Source organism: Lipomyces tetrasporus (genome assembly GCF_029532465.1).
Source record: "Lipomyces tetrasporus strain NRRL Y-64009 chromosome Unknown POJ06scaffold_2, whole genome shotgun sequence".
NCBI lineage: Eukaryota > Fungi > Ascomycota > Lipomycetes > Lipomycetales > Lipomycetaceae > Lipomyces > Lipomyces tetrasporus.
In genome coordinates, this window is record NW_026611597.1 from 562,242 (window position 1) to 586,536 (window position 24,295).

Consider the following 24,295-nt stretch of genomic DNA (forward strand, 5'->3'; position numbering starts at 1 on the left):
CATCCCACAAAATCGTGGTTAGGGTAACTCTGTCGCAGACCACAACAAACTAAACTTAGTTTCTCCTCCATCATCTGTCACTACATCAGCTCACATTGGCAGGGCGAGAGCTCACATATTTTACCGAATTCGCGTTAAAACCAGGAATTAGTGCTAAGCGTATCGAATATGATGGATACTATGGATTATTCGCCTGCGGATCGCGGCTCTCTTCTAAGGGGACACGAAACCCCTATGGATTTCGCGTATCACTCAAGTGGACCTGTGTTAGATGCGACATCACCATTTCGAGATGCAGCAATTATGGCGGCGGCTGCCACCGCATCTGATTCTAATATGCCTGGATCCTTTTCGCAGAGCTCACGGAGCGTTTCGGAGCAGACCCCAATTTATACTCCTAGGACAACGGGTATTGGACACCACCCTTTCAGTTCGTCACTTGCATACCAAAGCACCACAGCCAGTCCTCTTTATGGCCGCGGGACCTCGACGAAGTCGGCCGCCGCGCAGTCGCCAATGAATCTTATCGATGAAGACGTTGTCATGTTATCGTCTCCTCCATCACCGTCCTCAAGGAAGCTGTGCACTGCGAAAGACAGTACGACCCTAATGGACACAGCGGATGCGAGTGATGGCGAAATAGTACCAGAAAGTGCTTCTAGCAAATTTTTAAAGGTATTTCGAAGTAACTCGGCTGGCAACAGCTCCAGCCCACTGACTAAAGCTAAGCAATTGCTAAGCCTGTCGTCCAAGAGGAAGTCTTCGTCGCAGAAATCTGGGAGCAAGAAAGTTAAATTCCCAGATGAGTGTCACGATGGCTTTGTTGATGAAGAGGGAGACGATAGCGACACAGGCTCAGATTGGAGCGGAAGGATAGTCGTTAAGAAAACAACAGATTTACGGTCACCTAGAAAGGGTTCCTCGTCCCGAATAGGGTCATCGCCTCGCAAGGTGTCTCGATCATTGCCTGGCGGGAGTCTCGTTAACACCGATCATCATAATCCATCGTTATTTGCCTTCTTATCCCGACATGATAATCTACCATTTGTCCTCGCGTCATATCTGCAGCTGATTTTCAATGTGTTTTTGGTCTTGGTCATGTTGTATCTCATTATGTCGTTTGTTCTCATGATTCGCAATGATATTTCGCAACAGATCGCTCGCTACATTTCGGAGGCGGAAGGCAAGATCAAACAGTGCAGAGATGAATATCTTGCCAATGGTTGCATGCCTGAATCACGCGTGCCAAAGTTAGAGCTATTCTGCAACGATATGGAAACTTGCATGACCCGCGATGCGAATGACGTTGGCCGTGCAGGGGTTAGTGCGGAGATAGTGGCACAAATCGTCAACAGGTTTATTGAGGAAATCTCATATAAGACCATGGTAAGAGTAGCCTATTTCACCGATTTCCGCCTGATTTTAACATAATCTAGGCGTTTGTCTTTGTCCTAATATTTGGCTCTGTTTATGTCTCCTCTAGCAAGGTCGCCCCTTCCTCAATGGCAGGTGGTCAGCACCATCAAGTACTGGAAAGAATTTATAGCCAATCGCAACTGGAAAATTCCGAATATGCTGGTGCTCTACCACCGCCTCAAACTACTGTAAAGTAGACGGTTTTGTTAGAAGTTTACAGTTTGCGTGGCTTTGCAAATCTAGGTGTTGTCGAAGTTTGGTTTGAAAAGCTATTTATTTAAGGCATTTTACGAGCAATATATGGTATTGCACTGAGACGACTAGGCATGGGAGTTATCACATGGACATGGCTTATACTGTATAGGAAATTGGCAGCAGTGTAACTTAAAGTTGGTGCACTAGCATGTAAATATTGACATAATTTCAGAGTTTTCGTGCTGTCTCGGTGAAGAGAAGAAATTCGAGTTCGGTTGAATATAGCATTAACCTACGAAACGAAAATCGGATGTATATCATACTTGTATATCATATTGTAAATCATACTACATCAGTGGATCTACATTTCTTAAGTACTATTAAAACGGAATAACTAACGTTACCATGGTGTGGGTAGAAGTTCTGTCGTCATAAGGTTGGCTCTTTGCTCGACTTTCTGCGATTATGGCTTATTTGTTTTAACGTTGCACGATTATTCCCTATACGTCTCGACTGCACATGCACTAACGGCGTAGTTACGCGAGAGATTTGACGTAAACGTTGAACTGCCATCTAGACGCGTTACAGGACTTGACGGTCAGATATTTCTCGTAAATCTCTTAAGCGATTCTATTACAGCAACCGATTTCATAATATATCCAATTGCGGCCTTGTCTTGAGTAGTGCTAGCTCATCAGCTCAGGTATGGCATTTTCGTGGTAATATAAGTGATTACTCCGCGCCGGATGATCATATGATGCTCACGATTGGAACTTGACTGTGAAGTTTTCATGGCGGCAGCTAAATTGCAAATGTAGCCACAGATCGCAGCAAAATTTTCAGGCAATTTTGTGCTCACTGTCGGGCGATTCGACTACGCGAATGATAGCTAAGATATCGGTTCAATGAGGATAAAGAAGAGTCCTGCATCTGCCAAACGGCTGGCCCACATGGTATGCATTTCTCACACGAAGACGTTGGATGTGCTACCGGTTTTGGAGATTAGGCATGACTGATCCTGATGAAAATCTGTTTGTGGTCGGTGAAAATCATCAACGATCGGAATACGATTTAATGCATCGGGGGGTCAGAGTCTCGCACGCCAGTCACCGCCGTAGGTTGGTTGAATTTCATTGATCTGCATGCTAACGCTGGTTTAATCATATAGCCGCCGTCACTGGCGAATTTCATATCCACACTTGAAACATGTCCGCAGCCAGATCTTGCGGAACATATCCGATCGTTCGGTCCATTATGGGACCAGCCACGCGGTGATCTTCACCATTGGATTCCCGTCTTGAATCGATTCGATGAGATCTTGGAAACGGCAGTGAACAAGAGTGGACTGAGAGCCAATATGCCGTCAGCTTATGTTTTCAGTGCGGATGAGGAGGAAACGCTCGTTGCCATACTTGATTTCTCGGCACTTCTGCTTGAGGAGTGCTCGCACAGAAGTCTGTATGCCAGTGGCTCGGTACGTGACTATTATTAGAGATGGACTGAAAACAAAAATTATCTAACAGGTGGTTAAAGTATCTCTCCAATTTGCTCTATACTACGTCGTTGCCAATTTTGATCTCAACGTTGAAGGTTTGCGCGAGGCTTGCCCAAAGATATGCGCAAGCGAATTCGGGCCGGTCAAGTATATTCGTCATTAGTTTGGAAAAAATGTATAAACTCGCGAATTCTTTTCCGCCGCCAACTCCTGTTGAGATCACGCAAAAAGTCTCTCTGTACGACTTTGTTGACCCATCCAAAGAGTGGGACAGCAGTTGGTCTGACATCCACTTACAATATTACAAAGACACCACTAATAGTCTGGTATTACCCGAGGTGGGACATCCAGCTACGCCTTCTCCACTACCTCTCCATAGAGGAGGATCTCCAGGCGAACCAAAAGCGGGCGATGGAATGCTATCGTTCACAATGTCATCAAATGAAGTAGCACATACTTCTTTGGATGGGTTGCTCAACCGTGTGTTTACGGAGATTCCTAAGCACTTCCTCGTTGAGGTGTTTTTGAAGACAAGATCCGCGAAAGCATTTGCACCGGGATCGGAGAGTTTAAAAATGAGACGGCAGCTCGTCGCAGTCCGATGCCTTGCGATTGAGTTTTTGGGTTATACCGCTCAGGAAAATTCTATTCAGACGCGGCTCTTTGCTGGAAATCCTCAGCTTATTCCGTCCCTGTGTGATCTGATCCACCCCGACAACGATGTTCCGATATGGCTTCGGACGCTGGCTATCGAGGCACTGCAGTCACTCTCGCATCATCGCGCCAAGCACAACGAGATTTTATCATCATTGAGTGCGAATGTCAATCATGGAGTCCTGCTGTACATTGTAAGGCAAATTGTAAAAGATTTGTCACATGGGCAGATCGTCGACGCATACTTCGCTGACAGGCTAATGAACCTAATTCCGTTGTTGGCGTCCAGTAGCCATTCGGTACAAGTCCTTGTAACCGCCGGTTTTATGTCTGTCATGGTTCAGCTTCTTGAGACACCAACTCAGGATTTCACCACTCTGGCCATGGCAATTACGGTCGTTCAGCACATGGTGTGTGTCGCGCAGTCTGCGTTCAATGAGTTCGTTCAACTTGGTGGCCTGGACTTTGTTGTGAAGCGCATCGAGGAGGAAGTGGATTACTCTATCGCTAATCCCGAGGATATAGAACAGACTGTTCTTGTGGATTTCAGAATGAATTACGTCCGCGCGCAGTTTCTCAAATCTCTTTTCAAGCTTCTACTTAGTATGATGGCTTCCACTGGCAATGCGGATCGTCTTCGAAATCTGGTTGAGTCGTCCATTCTCAACTCGCTAAAAAAGGTCATATCCAACTCGGCGCTCTTTGGCACCAACGTCGTCTCGTGCGCAATCGACATGATGTCCACATTCATTCACAATGAGCCAACGTCGTACACCATCATAGGCGAGTCTAAATTACCTCAGGTGTTTGTTGATTCGATTCCAGAGTTAATCAAGCTGTCCAAGACGACTTCTATCCCGCATGCTATTGGAGCCATCTGCCTCAATAATGCTGGACTCGATCTGGTGCAGAAGTCAGGAGCACTGAAGAAATACTTTCAGGTTTTCAAGATGCATTTCCACGCACAAATCATGACTCTTACCAGTGTACCAAGCAGTTTGGGCAGCGCATTTGATGAGATGGTTCGGCACCATCCTGCATTGAAAGAAGAAATCATGGCTGAGGTAGTACAAGTTGCTAAGGATATTTCTCTGGCTGGAGAGGCGATGTCAGGCGGCGTGCGGTTCTTCCCAGTTCGTGCGGATGCCCTGAAGACTGATGCAGATGATGAGTTGGTTATCCAGGATGCCAATTCGGAAATCATGTCATTGATCGATTGCTATGCTCGATTTCTAGAGGCTTTTTTGCAGAATAATGTGCATTGCAAAGAGTTTATAAAGCGGGATGGTCTGGTGTATCTAGTTAGGCTTTACAGCTTACCCAGTCTTCCGTACGATTTTCCTTCTCGGGCACCTGCAATTTCGTTGACTCGTGTCTTCAGATTAGCCACCGAAGTCAACACGTTCTGGACTATCACAACTATTTTGAAGGCTTGTTCGGCAACCATGAAGAAAATCGACGTATTTTTGGATTACGATGACCCGGATTCTTTCTTCAAGCATCTTGAAACAGAAGACGGCGATTTAGCTTCCCAGTTTATGAAGTCGCTGAACTCAGTTCATTGCTTCGTTTTTCTGCTCTCTCAGATGTACGCACATATGATCTATCCTCACTCAAAGTCGACGCTACCAATGATTCAACCATTCAGCACAGTGAACGAGTTTGAACAGCTATTGACCAGTTTTGGAAAACTGCAGCGGAACTGTTTGTGGGAAGACGTCGTGATTACAAAGGGACTTTCGGAAGAGTGGCGGGATGCAAGTCGCGTTATCAGCTTTGAGGAAGGTCGAAATCGATACAACGAACAAGAGCGGAAGAACGAAGTTGCGGAAGCGGAAGCCAAAATTGATGTAACTGATAATCGTTACAAGAATATCAAAATCGTGAGATACATGATGAGTCAGGTGCCTGGAACCCTTAGCAAGATTTTTGCAGGTATTTTGCATTGCTTCAATTGTGCTGAATAAGATGGGCTAATGGTACAACATGCAGGTCTTTCTAAGCTCACACTCTCGCGACGGATTCCAGATGCGTCTCAGAAGAAGCATGGTTTCAGTGTTGGGGAGATGTTGGCCAAAGCCTTAGTCGCGAGCCTGTCATACTCGAGAATTGGTATGAACCGCTCATAATTGGGGGTTCGCTACAATTGCTAACCAGTATCTTCTAGATCTATTTCAGGATAAGAGAGATAAATATGCTTACTGGGTGCTTTTGCTTTCAGCCAGTCGGAACATTCTCTTCGATGGTACTATATTTCGTTAACTGTTACCTTTCCACTTCCAGTTGCTAACGAGTGACAGATCAACGCGTTTCTACTACAAGCCTGCAAACAGTTGTTGCTATCTGCTTCAAGCGTCAAGGTGGCATTGAACTTCTTATCAAGGTGCTCGAATCACTTTGGTACGAGCTCAGAAGTCTACCACCCGCAGACGATGGCGACAAGTCCATTCTATCGAAGCAGGCAATGACATTTGGCGATGTGGTCGTGTTGCAGATATTTTCGACACTAGTAAACATGAAATCTGTTCTCGACTCATCGCAGACCGGAAGTCTCGCAATGAAAGAACGCGATCGCGATCGCCCAGAGTATTTCAATCAGAATCAGTTCTTAGTTGAGTTACGACTGGCTGTGCTTCCTACGATCAAAAAGCTCTGGGAGTCCGAGGAACTTCTAAATGCGTCATCGCCGGTGCTGAAGATCCTAATCGGAATTTTGGCTTCAATTATGAATGCTGACGGTGAAAGTGGATGTATTGCCTCGGGAGATCGAGAATGGTCGTCAGATCAGTTGACAGCAGCCTCTTTCCAAGCGGCCGAAGACGGAGTACGACAGCTTATGGATTTAGGCTTTGCCAGACCAGTGGTTGAGGTGGCACTGCGAAGGTCGTCGAACCAAGTGAACAGAGCAGCCGATTTGTTAATTGCTAATCGGAGCAGCCTCTCCTACGGGTCCGGTGCAGGAACTCCACTTGGAACGGGAGAAATTGGACCATCGACACAGCCCGGGGAAGATCAAAGCGAGTCATCCGCGGCTGGAACTGCTGCTGCAGCTGTAGCACTAGCAGCTCTTATCGATCCCGCTACCTCCAACACTCCTACAGGTCCCCCGGACGTTGAATCAGATGATATTGACGTCGACGACGATCCCGAAAATATTGAACGTGCTGAGCACGAAAGTGGTGACAGGTCAGCTGGTGAATCGGACGCTAGCGATGGTGAGATCGATTACAGTGGTGAAGTAGTGGAGTACGATGGGGAAGACACTCCAATGGCTGATCCAGAATCATCAACGTCGTCGACAGTCGCCGCTAGCAAGCACAAGGAGGAGGCAAAGAGTTTATCGGTCAGCGAGCTAAATGGAATACGCGATGAGATTCGGAAGGATGTCATTCCGAGGACGCTTACAATACTCGAGACGCATCCGGAGGTTGTATTCGAACTCTCGAACCTACTGAATGCGTCATTTGGAGGAAAATTGTCGTCGGTGGACATGAAGAAGCAGACAGTTATGGAGATTGTCGGTCATCTTTCATCCATTGATATATCTGACGAGAAGAGCATAGTGCGTATCAAATCCACAGCTCATCTCTTAGGTCTACATCTCCAAAACGAGGCCTTCTTTGCCGCTTCGTTATCAGACTTGCGAAAACACTGGGATTTGTTTATTAGGCTGTTGCGCTTCGATCGAAATGGGAACGACACTTGGGTGCCTGACGTGCTCCTAATTGTGGAGCGAATCCTATCAGATGCGGAACAGCCACGACCTGTGACATTTGAGCATAATCTCTCCGGGGCAATTGTGGAGTTGGACCAGGTCCCGATGGAAACAAAGGCGGCACTGTTTGACGCGATTATGAATTTGCCGACGGTGAAATCTGAAACCACAGCTGCCGCGGTGGCGAGGGTACTTGTAATACTTACTCGAAAATATGAATTTGCTCTTGCAGCTTTCGAGAAAGGTGCAATCGGATCACTGTTTACTGCGATTCAAAATGTATCTGGAGACAGCAAACTTAGGTTACAGAATTACGCAAGTATTTTATTACGCCACGTTATCGACTCGTCGGAAACGTTAGAGACGTTGATCGCTATAGAAATTCGAAACTGGTTTTCACAACCTCGCGCCCGACCTGTCGATGTCCAGTCATTCATTAGAGGAAACTCGCATGTGGTTGTACGGAGTCCGGAAACGTTTGTCAAGGTTACGAACAGCATTTGCAAGCTAGTATTGTCACCGGAAATTCCTTCTCGACAACAAAGCATCATTTTAAAGAGTCAAGGACCTAGAACGGTGGCGTCGAGGTCAGACACAAGTCAAGGCGAGGGTGATGATTCCAAAAAAGTGGACGACGAAGATAAGGAAATGACCGATGCCAAACCTGCTGACACACCACTTCCGAGCAAGGTGCTGTCACTTGAGAAGACTACTGGCGTGATGCAGTATTTGTTAAACGAGTTGTTCGCAACCAAAGAGGACCCACAACAGCAACCAGATAAGAAGGAGGGCGAGGGCAAGGTGTCGGATCAAGCTCAGAAGGTCGAGTTTAACCCTTTGAAACATCCCCAGTTTCTCTATCGTGCGTTTCTCTTGGAAGTACTGACCGAGCTCTTGGCATCTTACAATCAGTGTAAGTTGGAATTTATCAGTTACTCTCGACGAGGGCAGACTTTCAACACACCTTCGAAGCCTAGACTAGCCGTTCTGAATTACTTTCTGTATGAATTGCTCCCAACTGGTGGTCTGATTACCTCAGATGACATACAATTCAAGAAGAGAGTCTGCATTTCGAATATTGCTGTTAAGCTACTCTATGCCTTAGTCAGTGGCACTGGAGAGCATCCTGAGAATGGCGAAGAAGATCTGACAATCCTTCACATCCGAAAATTTGTCCTCGACGCCACACTTCGTGCGTTCAAAGACGTGTCCACATCATCGGACCCGTTAGGAGTACGTTACTCACGATTATTAAACCTTGGTACTCTATGTTACAAGTTTTTGAATGGCCGCTCTAATAACTCAATGATGGGCTCGAAGAATACGTTTCCCCCGACCGAAGTGGACGATAACGCTATGGCGAAAATCATGTTTGAGAAAAGTTTTGTTGGAACACTCACTACGGCTTTGAACGAGATAGATCTTAATTTCCCAGGCGCCCAGAAGGTCGTTAGAATGCTGCTCAGACCCCTCACGAAGCTTGCGCGCGCATCGATTGACCTAGCTGACGTCTTGACAATGACCAAGCCCCACGAGCCAGCTGAAGAGGAATATTTTTCAACTGACTCTGGGCCAGATGAGTATAGGGAGGAGACGCCAAATTTCTTCTCGAACTCAGCTCTTGGAATGTATGAGGTCGAGGAAGGCGTCGATTACGACGAGGATGGCTCAGAGATTTCTGGCACTGACGACGGTGGCGAAGATATGGAATATGAGGAGGACGATGATGACGAGGATGACGAAGATGCTGACGAAGATGTCATGGAGTATGCTGATGAGGAAATGAATTACGAGGATGACGAGGAAAGCGAGGATGATCTTACTGAGGAGGGCGAGGATGATGTGGGTGACGAAGACGAAGATCATATGAATGTAAGGTCCTCTCTTTTTGCTTTGTTTATCAAAATTCTGATTTGGATAAGGTGGAGATTGTCGTCGAGGAAATTCATCATGATGACGACTCGAATGGCGACGACAATGATGAAGGCGAGCAATCAGCTGAGGAAGACAACGAGGACGAATTGGACGCTGAGAGCATTCAAGATTATGAAGAGGATGATGAGTGGCAGGATGAGCTGGACGGTGATGACATGGAGGACTTTGGTGATCCACTAGATGAAATTGCAAGAGCTCTGGGAGATGAGGGAGACACTCCTGAGCAAGAGGGAGAGGTCGATGAAGACGAGGAGGATGAAGAGGAACCCGAGGACGGCGAAGAGTCAGATGACGTGGTCCCAACAGATGATATGGACTATGCAGATGATATTGATCAAGATGGGGACGACGAACCCAATTTCGGATGGGAAATTGAAGAAATCGGTACATATGATGAGATGTTTCCTACTCGCCGAAATCCCCACATATTTTCTAACACGGGAATTCGAGGATCAGGTATTCCAGGTATAGTTGCTCGTCTGGGGGGAATTTTTTTGTGTGCTAATCAACCTTTAGGTTGGTCTGACTTGGATACGGCGACGAATCCTCTACTTGTGCAGCCTCCAAATGAAGAAATCGCATCTGCGCTGAGCGGCAGCAGTGGCACTCCAAACGATCTGCCGTATCGGCCGTATTATTCTCGGCGCCTTCCAACTGAAGGCGACTTACGAGTTCTAAATGACCTCTTTCAGCAGGTTGTTCGCCACCATCATCATCGCGCCGGAAATACTGGTGAGTTTGGCGGTAATGATGTGATTATAACACGCGATGTGGATCCCGTGTTTGGCTATCATCCATCCAGGATGAATCGTCAATCACGTGAAGATCCTTGGTCCATCGTATCGACTCTTAGTCCGAAGTCTACCCTCGTGCGATGGCAAGAAGAAGCGCGTATACTGTTTAGCACGACTGTGAATGACAAGGCTTCACAAGTCATAAATCACATTTTGAATTTTCTTCTGCCAATTGCGATTAAAGAAGATCAAGATCGGAAGGCAGCCGAGGCCGAAGGACGTCGCAAGGAGCGTGAGAGACTAGAGAAGGAGGAGCAGGAGAAACTCGAGCGGGAACGGGCTGAGGCCGAGAGAAAAGCAGCTGAGGAAGCCGAGGCAAATGCGAGGCGTCAGGCCGAAGAAAGTAATGCTTCAGTTCAGGCTGCTGCAGTTGAAGGCGGTAGCACTGGCGAGTCTAAGAGCAATGAAATGGAGGATGTCGAAAGCAGTGCAGTCCCAGAAGATACAGAATCTGCTGGCGTTTCCAGTGAGCCGAGAATGATTGTGACAGTTGGTGGACGCGAAGTCGACGTCACGGGGATGGGTATTGACCCATCGTTTTTGGAGGCACTGCCGGAAGACATGCGAGAAGAAGTTCTCGCATCTCATATTCGAGAGGTGCAATCCAGTAACAATCCAAATATTGGAGAGCCTGAATCTGAGATTGAGGCCGAGTTCCTTGCTGCTCTGCCTCCGAATATTCGCGAAGAGCTGTTACAGCAAGAGGCAGCCGAACGTCGACGGTTGCAGCGCGAACGTGAACTGCGGGATGCGCCTACAGAGATTCCAGCGTCCGATATCGACTTTGCAACATTTTTGGCAACACTGGACCCAGCTTTGAGGCAGACCATATTGGCCGAGCAGGACGAAGAGGCCCTGGCCCATTTGCCGCCTACTATAGCCGATGAGGCACATGAATTACAAAGACGCCATAATCTTCACACTATCAACGACTTCTTGGAGATTGAGCCACCTGCTAGAGGCAGTAATGGGCACCGTTTACAGCGGCTGTCAGGCACTCACTTACCAGATGGGCCAGGATCCGGCCATCACTCTTCCCGAAATGGTATACAGCTTGTCGACAGGGCTGGTATCGCTTCGTTAGTCCGATTATTATACCTACCTCAAACTAGCAACCAGCGCAGCCCATTGTACGACATGCTCGTCAGCGTGACGGCCAACAGGCAAAGCAGAGCGGAGTTGTTTAATATGATTCTTTCGATACTCCAAGATGGTAGCACGGATGTGGCCTCGGTGGAGCGCAGTTTTAGTCAGATTTGGGCTAGAGCTCGTCCTCAACTAACCGTCGCTTCGAATACTCCCACCAAACCGTCGGCGACTCCGAAAACGCCCGTGACTCCTGCCAAGGGTATCGTCGGGCCGGCCCATCATGGTTCTGCCGAGGTCTCGCCCCTTGTATTGGCTCAACAGTGCTTACAGGCCCTCGACCATATTATAAAGGCAAATCGGCAATTAGCATCTTACTTTTTAATCGAGCATGAGAGTCCAATTGGACTGAAGAGAACGATGAGCCGGAAAGGAAAACTAAAGGACGTCTCTGCATCTAAAGCGCATAAGTATCCGATTAATACATTACTTGCATTACTGGATAGACCTATGATCCGCGATAGTGCTTCGGCAATGGATATGCTCTCAATGCTATTCCAGGAGATCACAAGACCACTGCAGGTATTGGTAAAGAGGAGTATGGAAGAGGAGGAGAAGGAAACAGCGAAGGAAACGAACAGCAACCATGAGGTCCCAGCCGATGCGAACGTTGCTACCAATGAAGTGACAGGGAAAGATGAACCACAGCCTGGGCAGTCCACTTCTGCAGCCAAGGTCGAAGAAATTAAACAGCCTCAACGAAAGCTGTCACCTCCTGTTATTCCCGAGCATAATCTCTGCCTCCTTGTCAACATCTTGACTGCTCGCGAATGTCCAAATCGAACCCTCCAGCAGACACTAGCTGCCATGCAAAACCTGTCAGCGGTGCCAGGGGCTAAGGATATTTTTGGTAGTGAACTGATCCGTCAAGCTCAAGAGCTTGGTCAGTCATTGCCACGTGATCTGCGGGAGCTCACCAGCCAGATAAACCAGGCTAAAAGTGGCTCTGATATCCAAGGAATGGCGCTCTCGAGATTTTCTCCCGCCAGCTCTGATCAAGCCAAACTTCTGCGAGTTTTAACGGCGGTGGACTACCTCTTCGATCCTGAACGCGAGAAGAAGGAAGCCGAAGGTAGGACAGATGATGCGTCGGATGATATCCTTATTAGGCTGTATTCTGGATTGGATTTCGGGTTACTATGGAAAGCTCTTGGAGAGGTCTTACGAGAAATTCAAGAGCGGTCAGATATGCTTCATGTGGCTACGGTTTTACTACCATTGATCGAGGCTTTCATGGTTGTGTGTAAATATGAGGTGCTGAGGGAGACGCCAAAGCCAACTCAGCCATCCGGAAAGGTAGTGCGATTAGACACTGGCCCGACAAATCCTGCACCCGACAATATGCAGCATTTATTCTTCAAGTTTACAGATGAACATAGAAAGATTTTGAACCAAATGGTTCGAAATAACCCGAAGCTAATGAGTGGCTCATTCTCAATTTTAGTCAAGAACCCGAAGGTCCTTGATTTCGACAACAAGCGCAACTTTTTCAATCGCCAACTACATGCCAGGTCACAAGCCGTCCACATCCATAGAGCTTTGTCATTGAACGTTCGTCGCGAGCAGGTGTTCCTTGATTCCTACAAGGCATTATACTTCAAAACTGGGGACGAGATTAAGTATTCGAAGCTTAATATTCGATTCCACGGCGAAGAGGGCGTTGATGCTGGCGGTGTCACCAGAGAGTGGTTTCAGGTTCTTGCAAGGCAGATGTTCAATCCGGATTACGCACTGTTTACTCCAGTTGCCTCGGATCGTACGACATTCCATCCCAACCGGACTTCCGGTGTCAATCCGGAGCACTTACTGTTTTTCAAGTTTATTGGAAGAATAATCGGCAAAGCGCTTTACGAAGGTCGTGTTCTGGATTGCCACTTTAGCAGAGCTGTCTATAAGAGAATTCTTGGCAGGCAGGTTTCCTTGAAGGATATGGAGACACTCGATCTTGAATATCACAAGTCGCTGGTGTGGATGCTTGAAAATGATATTACCGATGTTATCACAGAGACCATGTCGTTGGAGGCCGATGATTATGGCGATAAGAAGATCATTGACTTGGTTCCTAATGGCAGGGATATTCCCGTTACTGAGGAGAACAAGCATGAATACGTAAAGCTTGTTGTCGGGTATAGATTGTTGACAAGCGTCGAAGAACAATTGGAGAGCTTCTTGAATGGTGAGTATGTGTAGCTATCTCGATTCCGACAATACGCTAACGGACCGTAGGATTTTACGATATTGTACCTAAGGACTTGATCTCCATCTTTAATGAGCAAGAACTCGAGCTATTGATTTCGGGGCTTCCTGATATTGATGTGGATGATTGGAGAAATAATACTGTGTACGTTGAGTCTATGCTGCTACTAGTTTTGTCACTAACGATCGAATTCAAGGTATCAAAATTACTCTCCATCCTCCCCTCAGATTCAGTGGTTCTGGAGGGCTGTACGAGCGTTTGATGCAGAAGAGCGTGCAAAGCTACTCCAGGTATGTCTGCTGGGGTATATACTTCACCTTATCGGATTCTAATGTCTGTTAGTTTGTCACTGGTACTAGCAAGGTTCCCCTTAACGGATTCGCGGAGCTCGAGGGTATGAATGGCGTATCGCGCTTTAGCATTCATCGTGACTACGGTCACAAGGATAGGCTGCCGTCATCAGTAAGTTCATGTGTTGAGTTTATGGTGATCCTTGGGCTTGAAAGCTAATCTGTATCAGCATACGTGTTTCAATCAGCTAGATATGCCGGAATATGAGTCATATGACGCGCTTAGAAATGCGGTACTGTTGGCTATAACCGAGGGAAGAGAGGGATTTGGATTTGCGTAGTTGTAACAACGACAATTAGTGTTATATACTTTGTGCCGTGGAGCAGTTGGTATATTTTGTTTGAATTATACCTTGGTTAAATAAACTCGCATTTTCGTAATTATACTCAATGTATGTAACCAAGCTGAAGAGAAGTTCTTCACTCGCTTCCAGTTTTGCACATTTTCGCAAATTTCGACGAGTTCCACCTAGTGAGAGGTACATGTCTCTCAAGGATTACTGGCGAAATCCATCATAATTACTTACTGCAACTGGCTGCAATCACGTTATCCTGCTTGTCTAGCAGCGTGACCGGTTAACTCCTAAGATGCACATGAGACGTAATAGGCAAACAATTCCTATCGTGAAGCCGATGGTATACGTTCCACAGTCGCGGCTCCAAATTTTTCAACCATAAGAAACGGCTAACGGTATCCATTCACACGTGCGATAGATCTTGTACAAACCAAATGCCTAAACTTTTCCCAATATAATACAGATAACAGTAGTATGCAAAAGATATAAACTTCTAATCGAACGACTGAATAGATTATGTATTAGTACCACCAACCCCTATAGACATCGTCAGCGTTAATTCCTTATAGTCACAAGATCAAGTAGCGTACCAGCTGCGTAAGCCAAATACCAAGTTAAGCTAGCACCACTGTCAAGGAAACCGCTCCTAAACTCAGGGCTCGAAAAGAATTTATAACTAGACTTGGGATCAAATAAGGCAAGGTTTGCGTAAAGGATGCCCTTCCATCCATCCGTCAGGGTCGGCGCAACGGAGCCCAATAGACTAGTCCACTCCTCCCGAACAAAAGTCGGTGAACGAATGTATGACGAGACAGGGGTGATAGGTAACATATGAATACCTTGGATATATTGAATATCCCTGCCAAAGTAAGTGGTGTGATCGACCTTGTTCTCGAAGAGCTAGATATCGAAAGTTAGCAATGCTGCTGGGTGTCGCTGGATCGATTAGGACAGAAATGAATGCACATACAATTCCGGTGACCTTGTTTGCAATAAAATTACTTGGCTGAATACGGTTGGTGCTATTCATAAGCATATAGGCATTCATGGCACGACGCATGATAGCCAACATCATGGCACCACGAGCCTCCATAGACTTGTCTCCAACAACCTGACCCCAGAGCTTGATAGCATAGGCATGGTGATAATCTTCCGATGATGATTCTTCGTCCTTTCCATCGGCTGACTCAAAGAGTCCCTTTGCCCAGGAATGGCCGTGGAACCAACTGAACGAACGAGAAAATGGGAAGTATTTGTCGGAATCTGAAGGATTTGCTACATCTCGAACCAAAGTATTGACGTACTCCTTGTTCTCCTCAACCCAGCTACCGCCCAAGTCACTGTCAATATATCCAATAACAGCCGCAGCGTGAATATGATAACCATAGTGAAAATGATGATCATTGTAGTATGTGTTGCCAAAGTCCGCAAGCGAGTCTCCAGTAGTAACAGCGGCGCTTGAGACAATGCCTTTGTAAGTTCCTGTACAGTCGTTAACTAATCTAAGCTCTTAGACTAAATGACGATACCGGAGACGTACTGTCATAATACAGGGGATATTTCTGCTTGTTACGCGCAAATACAGCAAATGAACTCTTGAGCTTGTCAAGGCAGTACTTTGTGATCGCTGTGTTCTTCAGAATCGAATGTGACACGTAGCAAATCATAGCAAATTTGTCTAGTGCCTTGCCGGAGTAATACATCGAATCCAAGTTCGTCTGAGCCTCAAAGTCTTGAGCAACTTCAGAAACTGCAGCAGATGTGATAAATTTCATGGCCTGTGCTGTGTAACCGGCTTTGTTACCAGGTATGCTTGTCCATGGCGCGAATTGGATACTGGTGGGAAGTGTCTCTTGCATGATGAGCTGGTTGGTAGAGTACGCGTACATCTTCCCCTTAGTCTGCGAATCGATGGAGAATCCAAGAGACATTCTCGCGACGTCGCTGGTAAATGAAGCGACATGGTGGGGAAGTGCCCAGAGCAACACTCTTCCGGCGTTGTTACCGCGCTGAGTCCAGTGGTTAATCGTAACCGTTCCTTTCGAACCAACGGCGGTGCCATGAACCCGCGCATAATAACTATATTTTCCAGCGTGGTAGTCGTACGCAGCCTCGCTGCCGTCTACAATCTTAGCGATCTGAACGACAACGTTGGAAACTGTCTTCGAAGCAATAATCGTAGATGAGCTCTTTAGAGAAAGCGAGAAGGTTTGGCCGGACGGGACGCTTGCGTAGATGGCCCACAAAGTGCCGTCATAAAGCTTAGCGACGTACTTCTTGATTCCGAGCCGGGGACTGGACTTTTCTGTTAAGGACTGGAAGCCGACGAGTGAATTGAACTTTGGCTGTATGTTGAAGTAGATGCCAGTGACAAATCCAGCACCCTGGACAAGTGGGATGTAGAGATATCGCCCGTTACCGTACCTCGAAGGGGAAGGTGCCATAGTGACATTAACTGAGAGTTCGGCCGTATTGCTGAGACTCATGGTCATTCCGGAGTCAAATTCTGCTGCTGAAAAGGATATCGAGCCAATGCCAACCGGGTTAATGTAGTACTCAACTGGGTTGGCATTTGCGTCGGGCCCATAATTCTAACGTTGTTAGCCATTGCTGAAAATATGAAGAAAACCCGACATACCCGCTGACGAGAAGTAGTGTGACTGATAGCTAAGCCATAGTTGCCATTATTCCCCCGGTTCCACCAAACTGAATAAGGATAGACATTTGCTGGCTGGCTCCGCGACCCAAGAAACAAATTCGAGTAGAAGTTATTGGTAGGAATAGTTGATTTGGAGATCACCGAGCTCGACATACCTAGAGGCTGAAGAGGATGTGACACCATAATGGGAAACCTATTATCGGGCGCAGTGGTGGCAATAGGCTTAAACATGTCGACGGTGACGGCGGCGTCGTAAGAGTCGAGCATGTCATATTCGCGGGGACCAGGTGAGGCACTGTCTGTCGCATAGATAGAGGTTGGGAGCGTGCTGGCAGCTGAATCCATAGCAGTAGTAGACGCAGTCGTGAACGGCTGTGCGGACGTTCGTCCTTTCTCTAATGAGGTAACGATAGTACCGAGAGAAGCTGGAGCAGGCGTGGAGGGAGATACGACATATTGAACTGTCTCTGATGAGACGACAGCCGTAACAACCTTGGCCGTAGAAGAACTCACTGGTGCTGCACAACCGAATGGCAACAATAGCAGCGTTAGCGATAGTAAGACTGAGAGCATACTCACACTAAACTGGTGGGTCGAGGGTTAGGGTTAATGTGGTTTTGACCCAACTATTGTCGAACGACCGATCAACAGGCAGACGATCAACAATAAAAGGAATTGCAGGAAAAATAGCCTCCGAAAGAGAGTTGAAGAATGTGTTACTATGCTGCGTACACAAGTGGACAAGCTGAGGACCGTCGGCAGGTTGCCGGAAGGACTGCCGATCCTTCTTTAATAGCATGGTCGAGGTGACCTGCAATCGACGTGATAGCTGGAAGATCGCTAAAGGCGAACTAGTGACAAACGGCTCTTGTCTGGCCATTGTGATGTGATGCAGAGGGGGCGGGGAGGCCTCCCAGTTTCGGCGAAATTTGATGATTGAGTTCGCGAAGCGTTGGCTCAGAAGAGCGGTGTGGCTAGTGCAGTTTCCAAGTTAGGAAGGACCCTGGGTGTCGACCGACTTTTAAGTTCAGGGTGTGCGCAGGTGCGGCGTTGGTTTAGTGCCGCATATGGAATAGTAGCAACAGTCGAGGGCTTCGCCCATAATCGTCCGGTTGCGCTCTAGAACGAATCAACATAGCATTCCCATCTCGCGGCTTATGTTACATTTTTTCAGCGGCGTGTTAAATATTGCGCGCTGCTCAAGCCGCCGTCTTTGCATTGTGACCAGCCACGTCATTACTCTACGACTGATGAAGGAGCCGCGCCTGACACGCGCCACCTTTCGCCAACATCTAACATCTAAGCAGTATAATTGGCTGCTAGAAAAGGGAGCCCACTATCAGTGGAACTGTAGGTTGCTGGTCGCCGTTTGGGCCGCTTGGACACATTTAATACCTGTACGGATGCGGCCTAGCACACGAATTAATTTGACGTAGTAGTTTTAAGTAAATAGTTGTTAGTTCTATTTTACAATTGGTGACACTGTTTGGACAGCGACTCAACCGCCGATCTCAAGCAGTTTTATGTTGCACCGCCAATGCCTGCGACGTAATATGAGCCCTGCGACGTACCCACGGCCCTATATGTCATCAATGTTGTCAACAAGGTTAGCCAATAAGCGTGTCCATTCCTTATAAACAAACTCAGGAAACCGGATAATGGACGAGATTGGCGTAATCGGAATCATACGAAATATCCTGATTGCATTCTACCCTCGATGAGAAATATGTCATATGGTCGATCTTGTTTTCAAAAAGCTATCGACAAAGATCAATTTTCCACGCGCATCAAATGTAGGAAGGGCGAGTCACTGGGCTATTCTTTATAATTGATCCTGCACTAAAATGTTGTCGTCTAGTAGGAAATATGTGTTAACCACTATGCTCATAACTGCTAGCATCATGTAGGCTCGCACTTGCATGCTCTTATCTCCTACGTACGACGCCTCACAATTTAAATTGCATTGCATGATGGTAGTCTTCAGATTCCTGGTCTTTGCCATCGCCGGTCCTAAGAACAGGTTGGAATAGAACTTATTTATCTCAACCTTCGGTTTTCTCGGCTGGAACTACAATTCTCTCATGCGGTTCAGGGCGGACGTCATGAGAATCGCGCGCGAGAGCGGTGATGGCAGCGAAATGGAATAACTCCACTGTCGCAATTGCTTCTTAAGTCGACAAATTTCTAGAAACTTTTTGGATTACTGAATCAAAGAGATTCGTCGTCTCCCTTGGACTAGAAAGGTCTCGTGCATCTATAGTGCAAATTGCAGGGCAGGTGGACCTTTGGCAGTTTCGATAACATCCAGCACATGGAGCAAAAGAGACCACCCTTACCCGACTCGTGTCGAGCCTCCGAGCGCTTGGTAAATTGAACTCCCGGACTAGCTAAGCATCGTGACGTCAGCAGCGGAAGTGTTGGCTGCCAATCGATTTCTGCCAGTAGATACCGATTAATTTGACTATTGTACATAGAATTGGGCAAATTGACAGTAGCAATTCGTTAGATGTATGTAACGATCACGTTCAAAAATCCCCGCCGACGGTTGTTATCTATCACGAAATGCAAACGAAGGTGACGCTGACAAAACAACTGCGTTCCAAGTGGACGGCTACAGCTCTCGGTGGCAACGAATCGCCGAACATCTCGTCGGCAGCGTGACAGGCCCAGCAGACTGCATTCTGGCAACCAAAGCTTGCAGCGACTAGTCGACATTAAACGGCATTAGTGTCTCGACATTAGAATCAACTCGTTCGCTAATAACAAGGACTTTACCGCTCTTCAAGGTGCATCAGATATCGAAATCAGCACAAACGGAGTCTCCAAGCTCTTGACAGTAGTTGCTCCGACGAAGACAATGACGGGGCGCATCTTGCAAGATTTCAATGTGTTTAACGCGTTCAGTCCTAACGTGGACCGAGAGGAAATTACGCTGGCAGCTGGCAACTACGGTTCTCTACAATCAACCGTCTTATTAAGGCGGAGCAACTGCTGGCTGCCATGAGGCCCAACAGTTTGTTTGAAGACGAGCTGCTGACGGCTATAGGGCGTCAGGCATCGAGCCAATTTCGTCTGGAGGATGCGCATTATCTTGTAATTCCATCGGGAGCTGTTTGGAGGCGACTCGTATACTGCTATGTCCTGAATTTGACAAATTTGACTGTACAGCTGGATCCTGAAGAAAGGACGCCTGTCATATCCGGGGCAAATTGCAGCTCCAATTGCTGCTGCTTAAATGCTACCAACCATGGATATGACTATTTCTATATATATGGTTCCGGTCAGTACACTACCGGCGGATAGCGGAATGCGTAGGGCTGGATCGCGGAACGACGCCAAGTCGACCCCTGCATTACCTGCTTGACGATCATCTCCGACTTTGGCAGATAAAATATACCGGCACACAACCAGGCACGCTGCTGTTACGAACAGGCGAGTGTTTCCCACGTTTCGATTTAAGGTCGTTATAATTGGTTTTTTCGTTCGGACGCAGCAAAAAGTGTATTCTTAGTGAGCCATCAAGTCACATGGAGGAGCCGAAGATTTCGATTACAATATCCAAAAATTAATAGCAAATTTGCACTTTGCGTGTCCACGGCCAAGACGGAAATTCGGCACGCTAGAGGAGATAAAAGTGCGGCTACTGGCGGCCTCGAGCGGCTCAGCCCAATCAAGGTACAGGTTAGTGAACAAGGTTTGAGTTCTCCGAAGGCCAACAAGGCTCACTGCCATTTGTACGCCAGAGGGCGAATGCATGTCAATGTATCTACGACTCGTAGACGACAGTACTAGTAAGCGAAGGGTCCTAAAAATAAGGGTGTGGTTTGGGATTATGTCACAGCATACCTAGGGTGTGAGAGGCTCGGCTTAGTATACGAGCAATTAGCTTCCATTACGCTACGCCACCAAGCTAGTTTGGCGTCGGCCGGGAACGAACGTTCGGCGTATCAGTGATTAAGACTGCTTCAGAGGCACCATTTGCCTAAGTACTAACATGCGAAGTGAGAGATCACTCGGCGCCTCCTGCCTGGGAAGACATGGGTCGACTTTCGGCAGCAATCCCAGCAGTAGCCGGAGAATAGTAGAACTCCGTTAGACCGATGCAATGTTTACAGCTACCTCGTATCGGCTTAGCGGGGCACTAAACTTGTTTAGTGCCGCAATCGTTATAACGAGTTAATTTTTCACCAAATCTTTAGAATTACGGCACCGGATTTATCGCTATATCGGGGATCCAGTAACGTTATAGGGAGGTTTGACTGTACGGGAGAGTTACTGAGAATGTCCGAAACAATGGGCAGTGACGCCTGAGCCGCGGAACTGTTAAGCCCGAAACGCCGATTACCTGCTCCGACCTCTCCTCATCTCATATGCCTCGGGGTGGCCGCCCATCCTCTTGCCCGATAATGTCTAGTTAGTCTCCGCGGCGCTATTGCAAGTAAGCATTCGCCCACTTCCTTATAATCGCGCTATGTGCTGTTTGTCCGAGTCGGCGGCTTGCTTTGGTCCCACGGAGGATTGTGTATTGGCGCATGCGAGTTCCGAGGTCTCAAGATTCAACCAGCCATGACTACTGATGCCCCTACTCCTCCGACCACCACGAAAGAGTCGTACTGCTCCACTTCAACCAGCAGCTCTTGCGCTACAGAGTCATCATTAGAGAAGGTTGCGACGAAGAAGGCTGTCTTTCAAGATGTTGAGCGCTCCGACTCTGTGTCCGCCCGTGAGCGGCTCGAACTCTCGCGGATACGGTCTGGTGCGGTCGACATGGACCTGGACGAACAGGAGCAGGAGCTTCAGCGCGGTATGAGTAGAGTCGACAGCAAGAATCCAGATGTCGTCGGTTGGGACGGACCTAATGATCCTGCGAATCCATTTAACTGGCCTAACAGAAAGAGTATCGATCCCCTGGTTTTTGGTCACGTAAATATTCCGTGCTAATATATTTCCAGAATGGAGAATTACCCTTATTGTAGCTTTGGTCACGTTCTGCGTCGCGTTTGCGTCATCAGTCTTCACTGCCGGTATATCGTCTATCGCCGAGGAATTCCACATCAGTTCTACGGTCGCAACTCTAGGTCTCACACTCTATGTTGTTGGCTTTGCGACAGGTCCACTGGTGTTCGCGCCAATGTCCGAGGTCTATGGTCGCAATGTCGTGTATATTGGAAGTTGGATACCATTCATGTTGTTCCAGATTGGTTGTGCGCTCTCGAAAAATGCTGCCACTTTGTTAGTATCGCGGTTGATCAGCGGTATTGCTGGGTCTTCGCCTCTGAGTAATGCCGGCGGTACACTTGGTGATATCTGGACGCCTGCCGAGCGGGGAGATGCCATGTCGTTTTTCACTCTTGCACCATTTATGGGTCCAGTTTTCGGCCCGATCGTTGGAGGTTTTCTCGCGGAGTACGTCAGCTGGCGATGGACATTCTGGCTTGTGCTGATCTTGTCTGGTGTCATGTTTATCTTCCTCCTGTTTGCCATGCCGGAGACGTACAGCAAAGTTCTGCTGGAACGGAAAGCGGCTCACCTGCGCAAGGAAACCGGTAATGAGAACTTGCACGCTGCCCATGAGCGTGGCGGCGTGTCGCACATGCAAAGGTTCGGCCAGAGCATCGTCCGTCCGGTGGTGATGCTTGTCACAGAACCCATTGTCTTCCTCATCTCGTTATATTGCGCCCTTGTGTACGCTATCCTGTACATGAACTTCGTTGCATATCCAATCGTGTATCAGAGAGAGCGCGGCTGGAGTATGGGCATCGGTGGTCTTCCATTTCTTGCCATCGGATTTGGCATGGTCTGCGCCGTTGCCACATCTCCATACCAGACCAAGCTCTATCTCAAGCTCACAGCAGAGCGAGGAAACAGCAAGATCTACCCCGAAGGCAGACTACCGTTCGCCATCTTCGGCGCTTTCTGTCTGCCGGTCGGTATCTTTTGGTTCGGCTGGGCAACGCTCCCGCAAGTGCATTGGATCTGCTCTGTGCTCGCCGGCATTCCGTTCGGATTTGGCATGGTCATCCTGTTCCTCTGCATGTTCAGCTATCTCGTCGATTCATACCTACTATACGCGGCAAGCTCATTAGCGGCCAACACGCTCCTGCGATCGCTGTTTGGCGCATTCTTCCCACTCTTTGCTAGCCGGATGTATATCAAACTTACCCCACGCTGGGCGTGCACGCTGTTGGGCTTCATTTCCCTTGCCATGGCGCCTATCCCATTTTTGTTTTACAAGTATGGACCAGCCATCCGCGCACGGTCTAAGCGCACGTTCTAAACGCACGTTGATCAGTCTTTGCGGAAAGGGGTTCAGGGCATGCTAGACATAGACCGGTTCATTTTTTGGGTATTGCATTTGTGGGTTGTTGCATATGTTCGGTGATTAGTTTGTATTCTCTGTCTTGCATTATCTGGCTATCAGCACTCAGTAGCCTGGCTTGTTGATTTAGTAAATATACAAAGTAGAATTGCGATTTGCACGAGCGGCGTATGAACCGGCCGGATCATCGATGAACTATATAAACCGCTGAGTGCGTCGCTCGACGTCCACCTCGTTCTTCCTGATTTTCTCCAACAGACTTTGAAATGGATGCTCCGCTAGGGGCTACAGCCGTGTTCACGGCCAGCTGAAGCTGAAAATTAGGTCCTGCGCACCCCCACTTCTTGCGACCAGCGTCCCATTCCGAAATTACTTACAGTCTACGTCTAATTTCTCCGTCGGCAGTTCGTCGCTTTCCTCGAGATCGAGAGGAATGTCTACTTGAGTATCTTCCGGTGAGACGCGATCATCTGTTGAAGCGTCCGACTCCTGAAAGCTTGTAGTCCCGTCGGCGTCATCATTAAACGAGCAAAGCGTGCTTCCATCCAGAACTTGTGTTATTGTATACGCTCTTGTTCTGGCAACAGTATCTTATATACTTCAGCTTTTTGGAATCTCTTGACGGGTAGCGCCCTGTTCGTAACCTCAGGATCCCCCTCGTCTAGATAATAGCATGCAATCATTGACCATCCATACCCCCTAGCTTAAGGAAGTGCACCTGTTCGAAGAATGCTCTCTCTATTTAGCCTCGATAACGATCTTCTTCGCCGAAACGCCTTTCTTGAGAATACATAAAGCTTCCTGAATACCCTCGAGACCGTTTGTCGGCACAACCTCTGGTGCTGGCGCGACTTTATACAGACCCTTGGCCAGCGCGTCTGGCAGGAATCCTCCAAAGGTAGCAGGGCTGGTACCGTGATAGATCACATAGGGGCGATATTTCCTTCGCAACTACGCACTAGGAAAAGCGGGCAACCTAATCCGCCTCGTTGTAAACTGTGGTATCCTAGCACTTCAAGTGAAGACAAGAGCAGACGAAACAGTTTAAGGACCGGCATCATTGAACTGCCTGAGCATAGTATGTGAACGTGAGACAAGGGACAGGTCCTTCTCCTCAATAGAGA

The 24,295-nt window shown here is 47.7% G+C and overlaps 4 protein-coding genes across 4 annotated transcripts; 3 read left to right on the forward strand and 1 right to left on the reverse strand.

Moving 5' to 3' along the window:
* Positions 1 to 6: 6 nt before the first annotated feature.
* On the forward strand, positions 7 to 1,972 carry POJ06DRAFT_245107 (Di-sulfide bridge nucleocytoplasmic transport domain-containing protein). The gene is made up of 2 exons (XM_056186601.1): positions 7 to 1,386; positions 1,437 to 1,972. The coding sequence occupies exons 1-2, from the start codon at positions 169 to 171 to the stop codon at positions 1,611 to 1,613; spliced, it is 1,395 nt and encodes a 464-aa protein (XP_056046054.1). The 5' UTR covers positions 7 to 168; the 3' UTR covers positions 1,614 to 1,972.
* A 229-nt stretch (positions 1,973 to 2,201) lies between these two features.
* On the forward strand, positions 2,202 to 14,128 carry POJ06DRAFT_52250 (uncharacterized protein). The gene is made up of 12 exons (XM_056191163.1): positions 2,202 to 2,314; positions 2,430 to 2,564; positions 2,780 to 3,085; positions 3,145 to 5,695; positions 5,753 to 5,872; positions 5,928 to 6,005; positions 6,061 to 9,347; positions 9,398 to 9,875; positions 9,927 to 13,526; positions 13,577 to 13,691; positions 13,744 to 13,837; positions 13,890 to 14,128. The coding sequence occupies exons 2-12, from the start codon at positions 2,517 to 2,519 to the stop codon at positions 14,055 to 14,057; spliced, it is 10,845 nt and encodes a 3,614-aa protein (XP_056046055.1). The 5' UTR covers positions 2,202 to 2,314; positions 2,430 to 2,516; the 3' UTR covers positions 14,058 to 14,128.
* Positions 14,129 to 14,269: 141 nt separating this feature from the next.
* On the reverse strand, positions 14,270 to 17,623 carry POJ06DRAFT_245111 (endo-1,3(4)-beta-glucanase). Its single transcript, XM_056186602.1, has 5 exons — positions 16,832 to 17,623; positions 15,734 to 16,784; positions 15,164 to 15,675; positions 14,784 to 15,093; positions 14,270 to 14,730 (listed from the first exon to the last, which is right to left on the reverse strand). Exons 1-5 carry the CDS (start codon positions 17,423 to 17,425, stop codon positions 14,708 to 14,710), a joined length of 2,490 nt encoding a protein of 829 aa, XP_056046056.1. The 5' UTR covers positions 17,426 to 17,623; the 3' UTR covers positions 14,270 to 14,707.
* Positions 17,624 to 21,174: 3,551 nt separating this feature from the next.
* POJ06DRAFT_245114 (major facilitator superfamily domain-containing protein) lies at positions 21,175 to 23,336 on the forward strand. The gene is made up of 2 exons (XM_056186603.1): positions 21,175 to 21,749; positions 21,805 to 23,336. Exons 1-2 carry the CDS (start codon positions 21,419 to 21,421, stop codon positions 23,127 to 23,129), a joined length of 1,656 nt encoding a protein of 551 aa, XP_056046057.1. The 5' UTR covers positions 21,175 to 21,418; the 3' UTR covers positions 23,130 to 23,336.
* Positions 23,337 to 24,295: the final 959 nt, after the last annotated feature.

Excerpts from the sequence above, each read along its gene's own strand:
- POJ06DRAFT_245107 (XM_056186601.1), top strand. The coding sequence starts at position 169 with ATGATGGATACTATGGATTATTCGCCTGCGGATCGCGGCTCTCTTCTA. Across the intron at positions 1,387-1,436 it reads AAATCTCATATAAGACCATG|GCGTTTGTCTTTGTCCTAAT; the intron begins GTAAGAGTAGCC and ends AACATAATCTAG.
- POJ06DRAFT_52250 (XM_056191163.1), top strand. The coding sequence starts at position 2,517 with ATGAGGATAAAGAAGAGTCCTGCATCTGCCAAACGGCTGGCCCACATG. Across the intron at positions 2,565-2,779 it reads CCAAACGGCTGGCCCACATG|CCGCCGTCACTGGCGAATTT; the intron begins GTATGCATTTCT and ends TTAATCATATAG. Across the intron at positions 13,692-13,743 it reads GATTGGAGAAATAATACTGT|GTATCAAAATTACTCTCCAT; the intron begins GTACGTTGAGTC and ends ATCGAATTCAAG.
- POJ06DRAFT_245111 (XM_056186602.1), bottom strand. The coding sequence starts at position 17,425 with ATGCTCTCAGTCTTACTATCGCTAACGCTGCTATTGTTGCCATTCGGT. Across the intron at positions 16,785-16,831 it reads ACACTACTTCTCGTCAGCGG|AATTATGGGCCCGACGCAAA; the intron begins GTATGTCGGGTT and ends TAACAACGTTAG. Across the intron at positions 14,731-14,783 it reads GTATTTGGCTTACGCAGCTG|GGGTTGGTGGTACTAATACA; the intron begins GTACGCTACTTG and ends CGATGTCTATAG.
- POJ06DRAFT_245114 (XM_056186603.1), top strand. The coding sequence starts at position 21,419 with ATGACTACTGATGCCCCTACTCCTCCGACCACCACGAAAGAGTCGTAC. Across the intron at positions 21,750-21,804 it reads TAACTGGCCTAACAGAAAGA|AATGGAGAATTACCCTTATT; the intron begins GTATCGATCCCC and ends ATATATTTCCAG.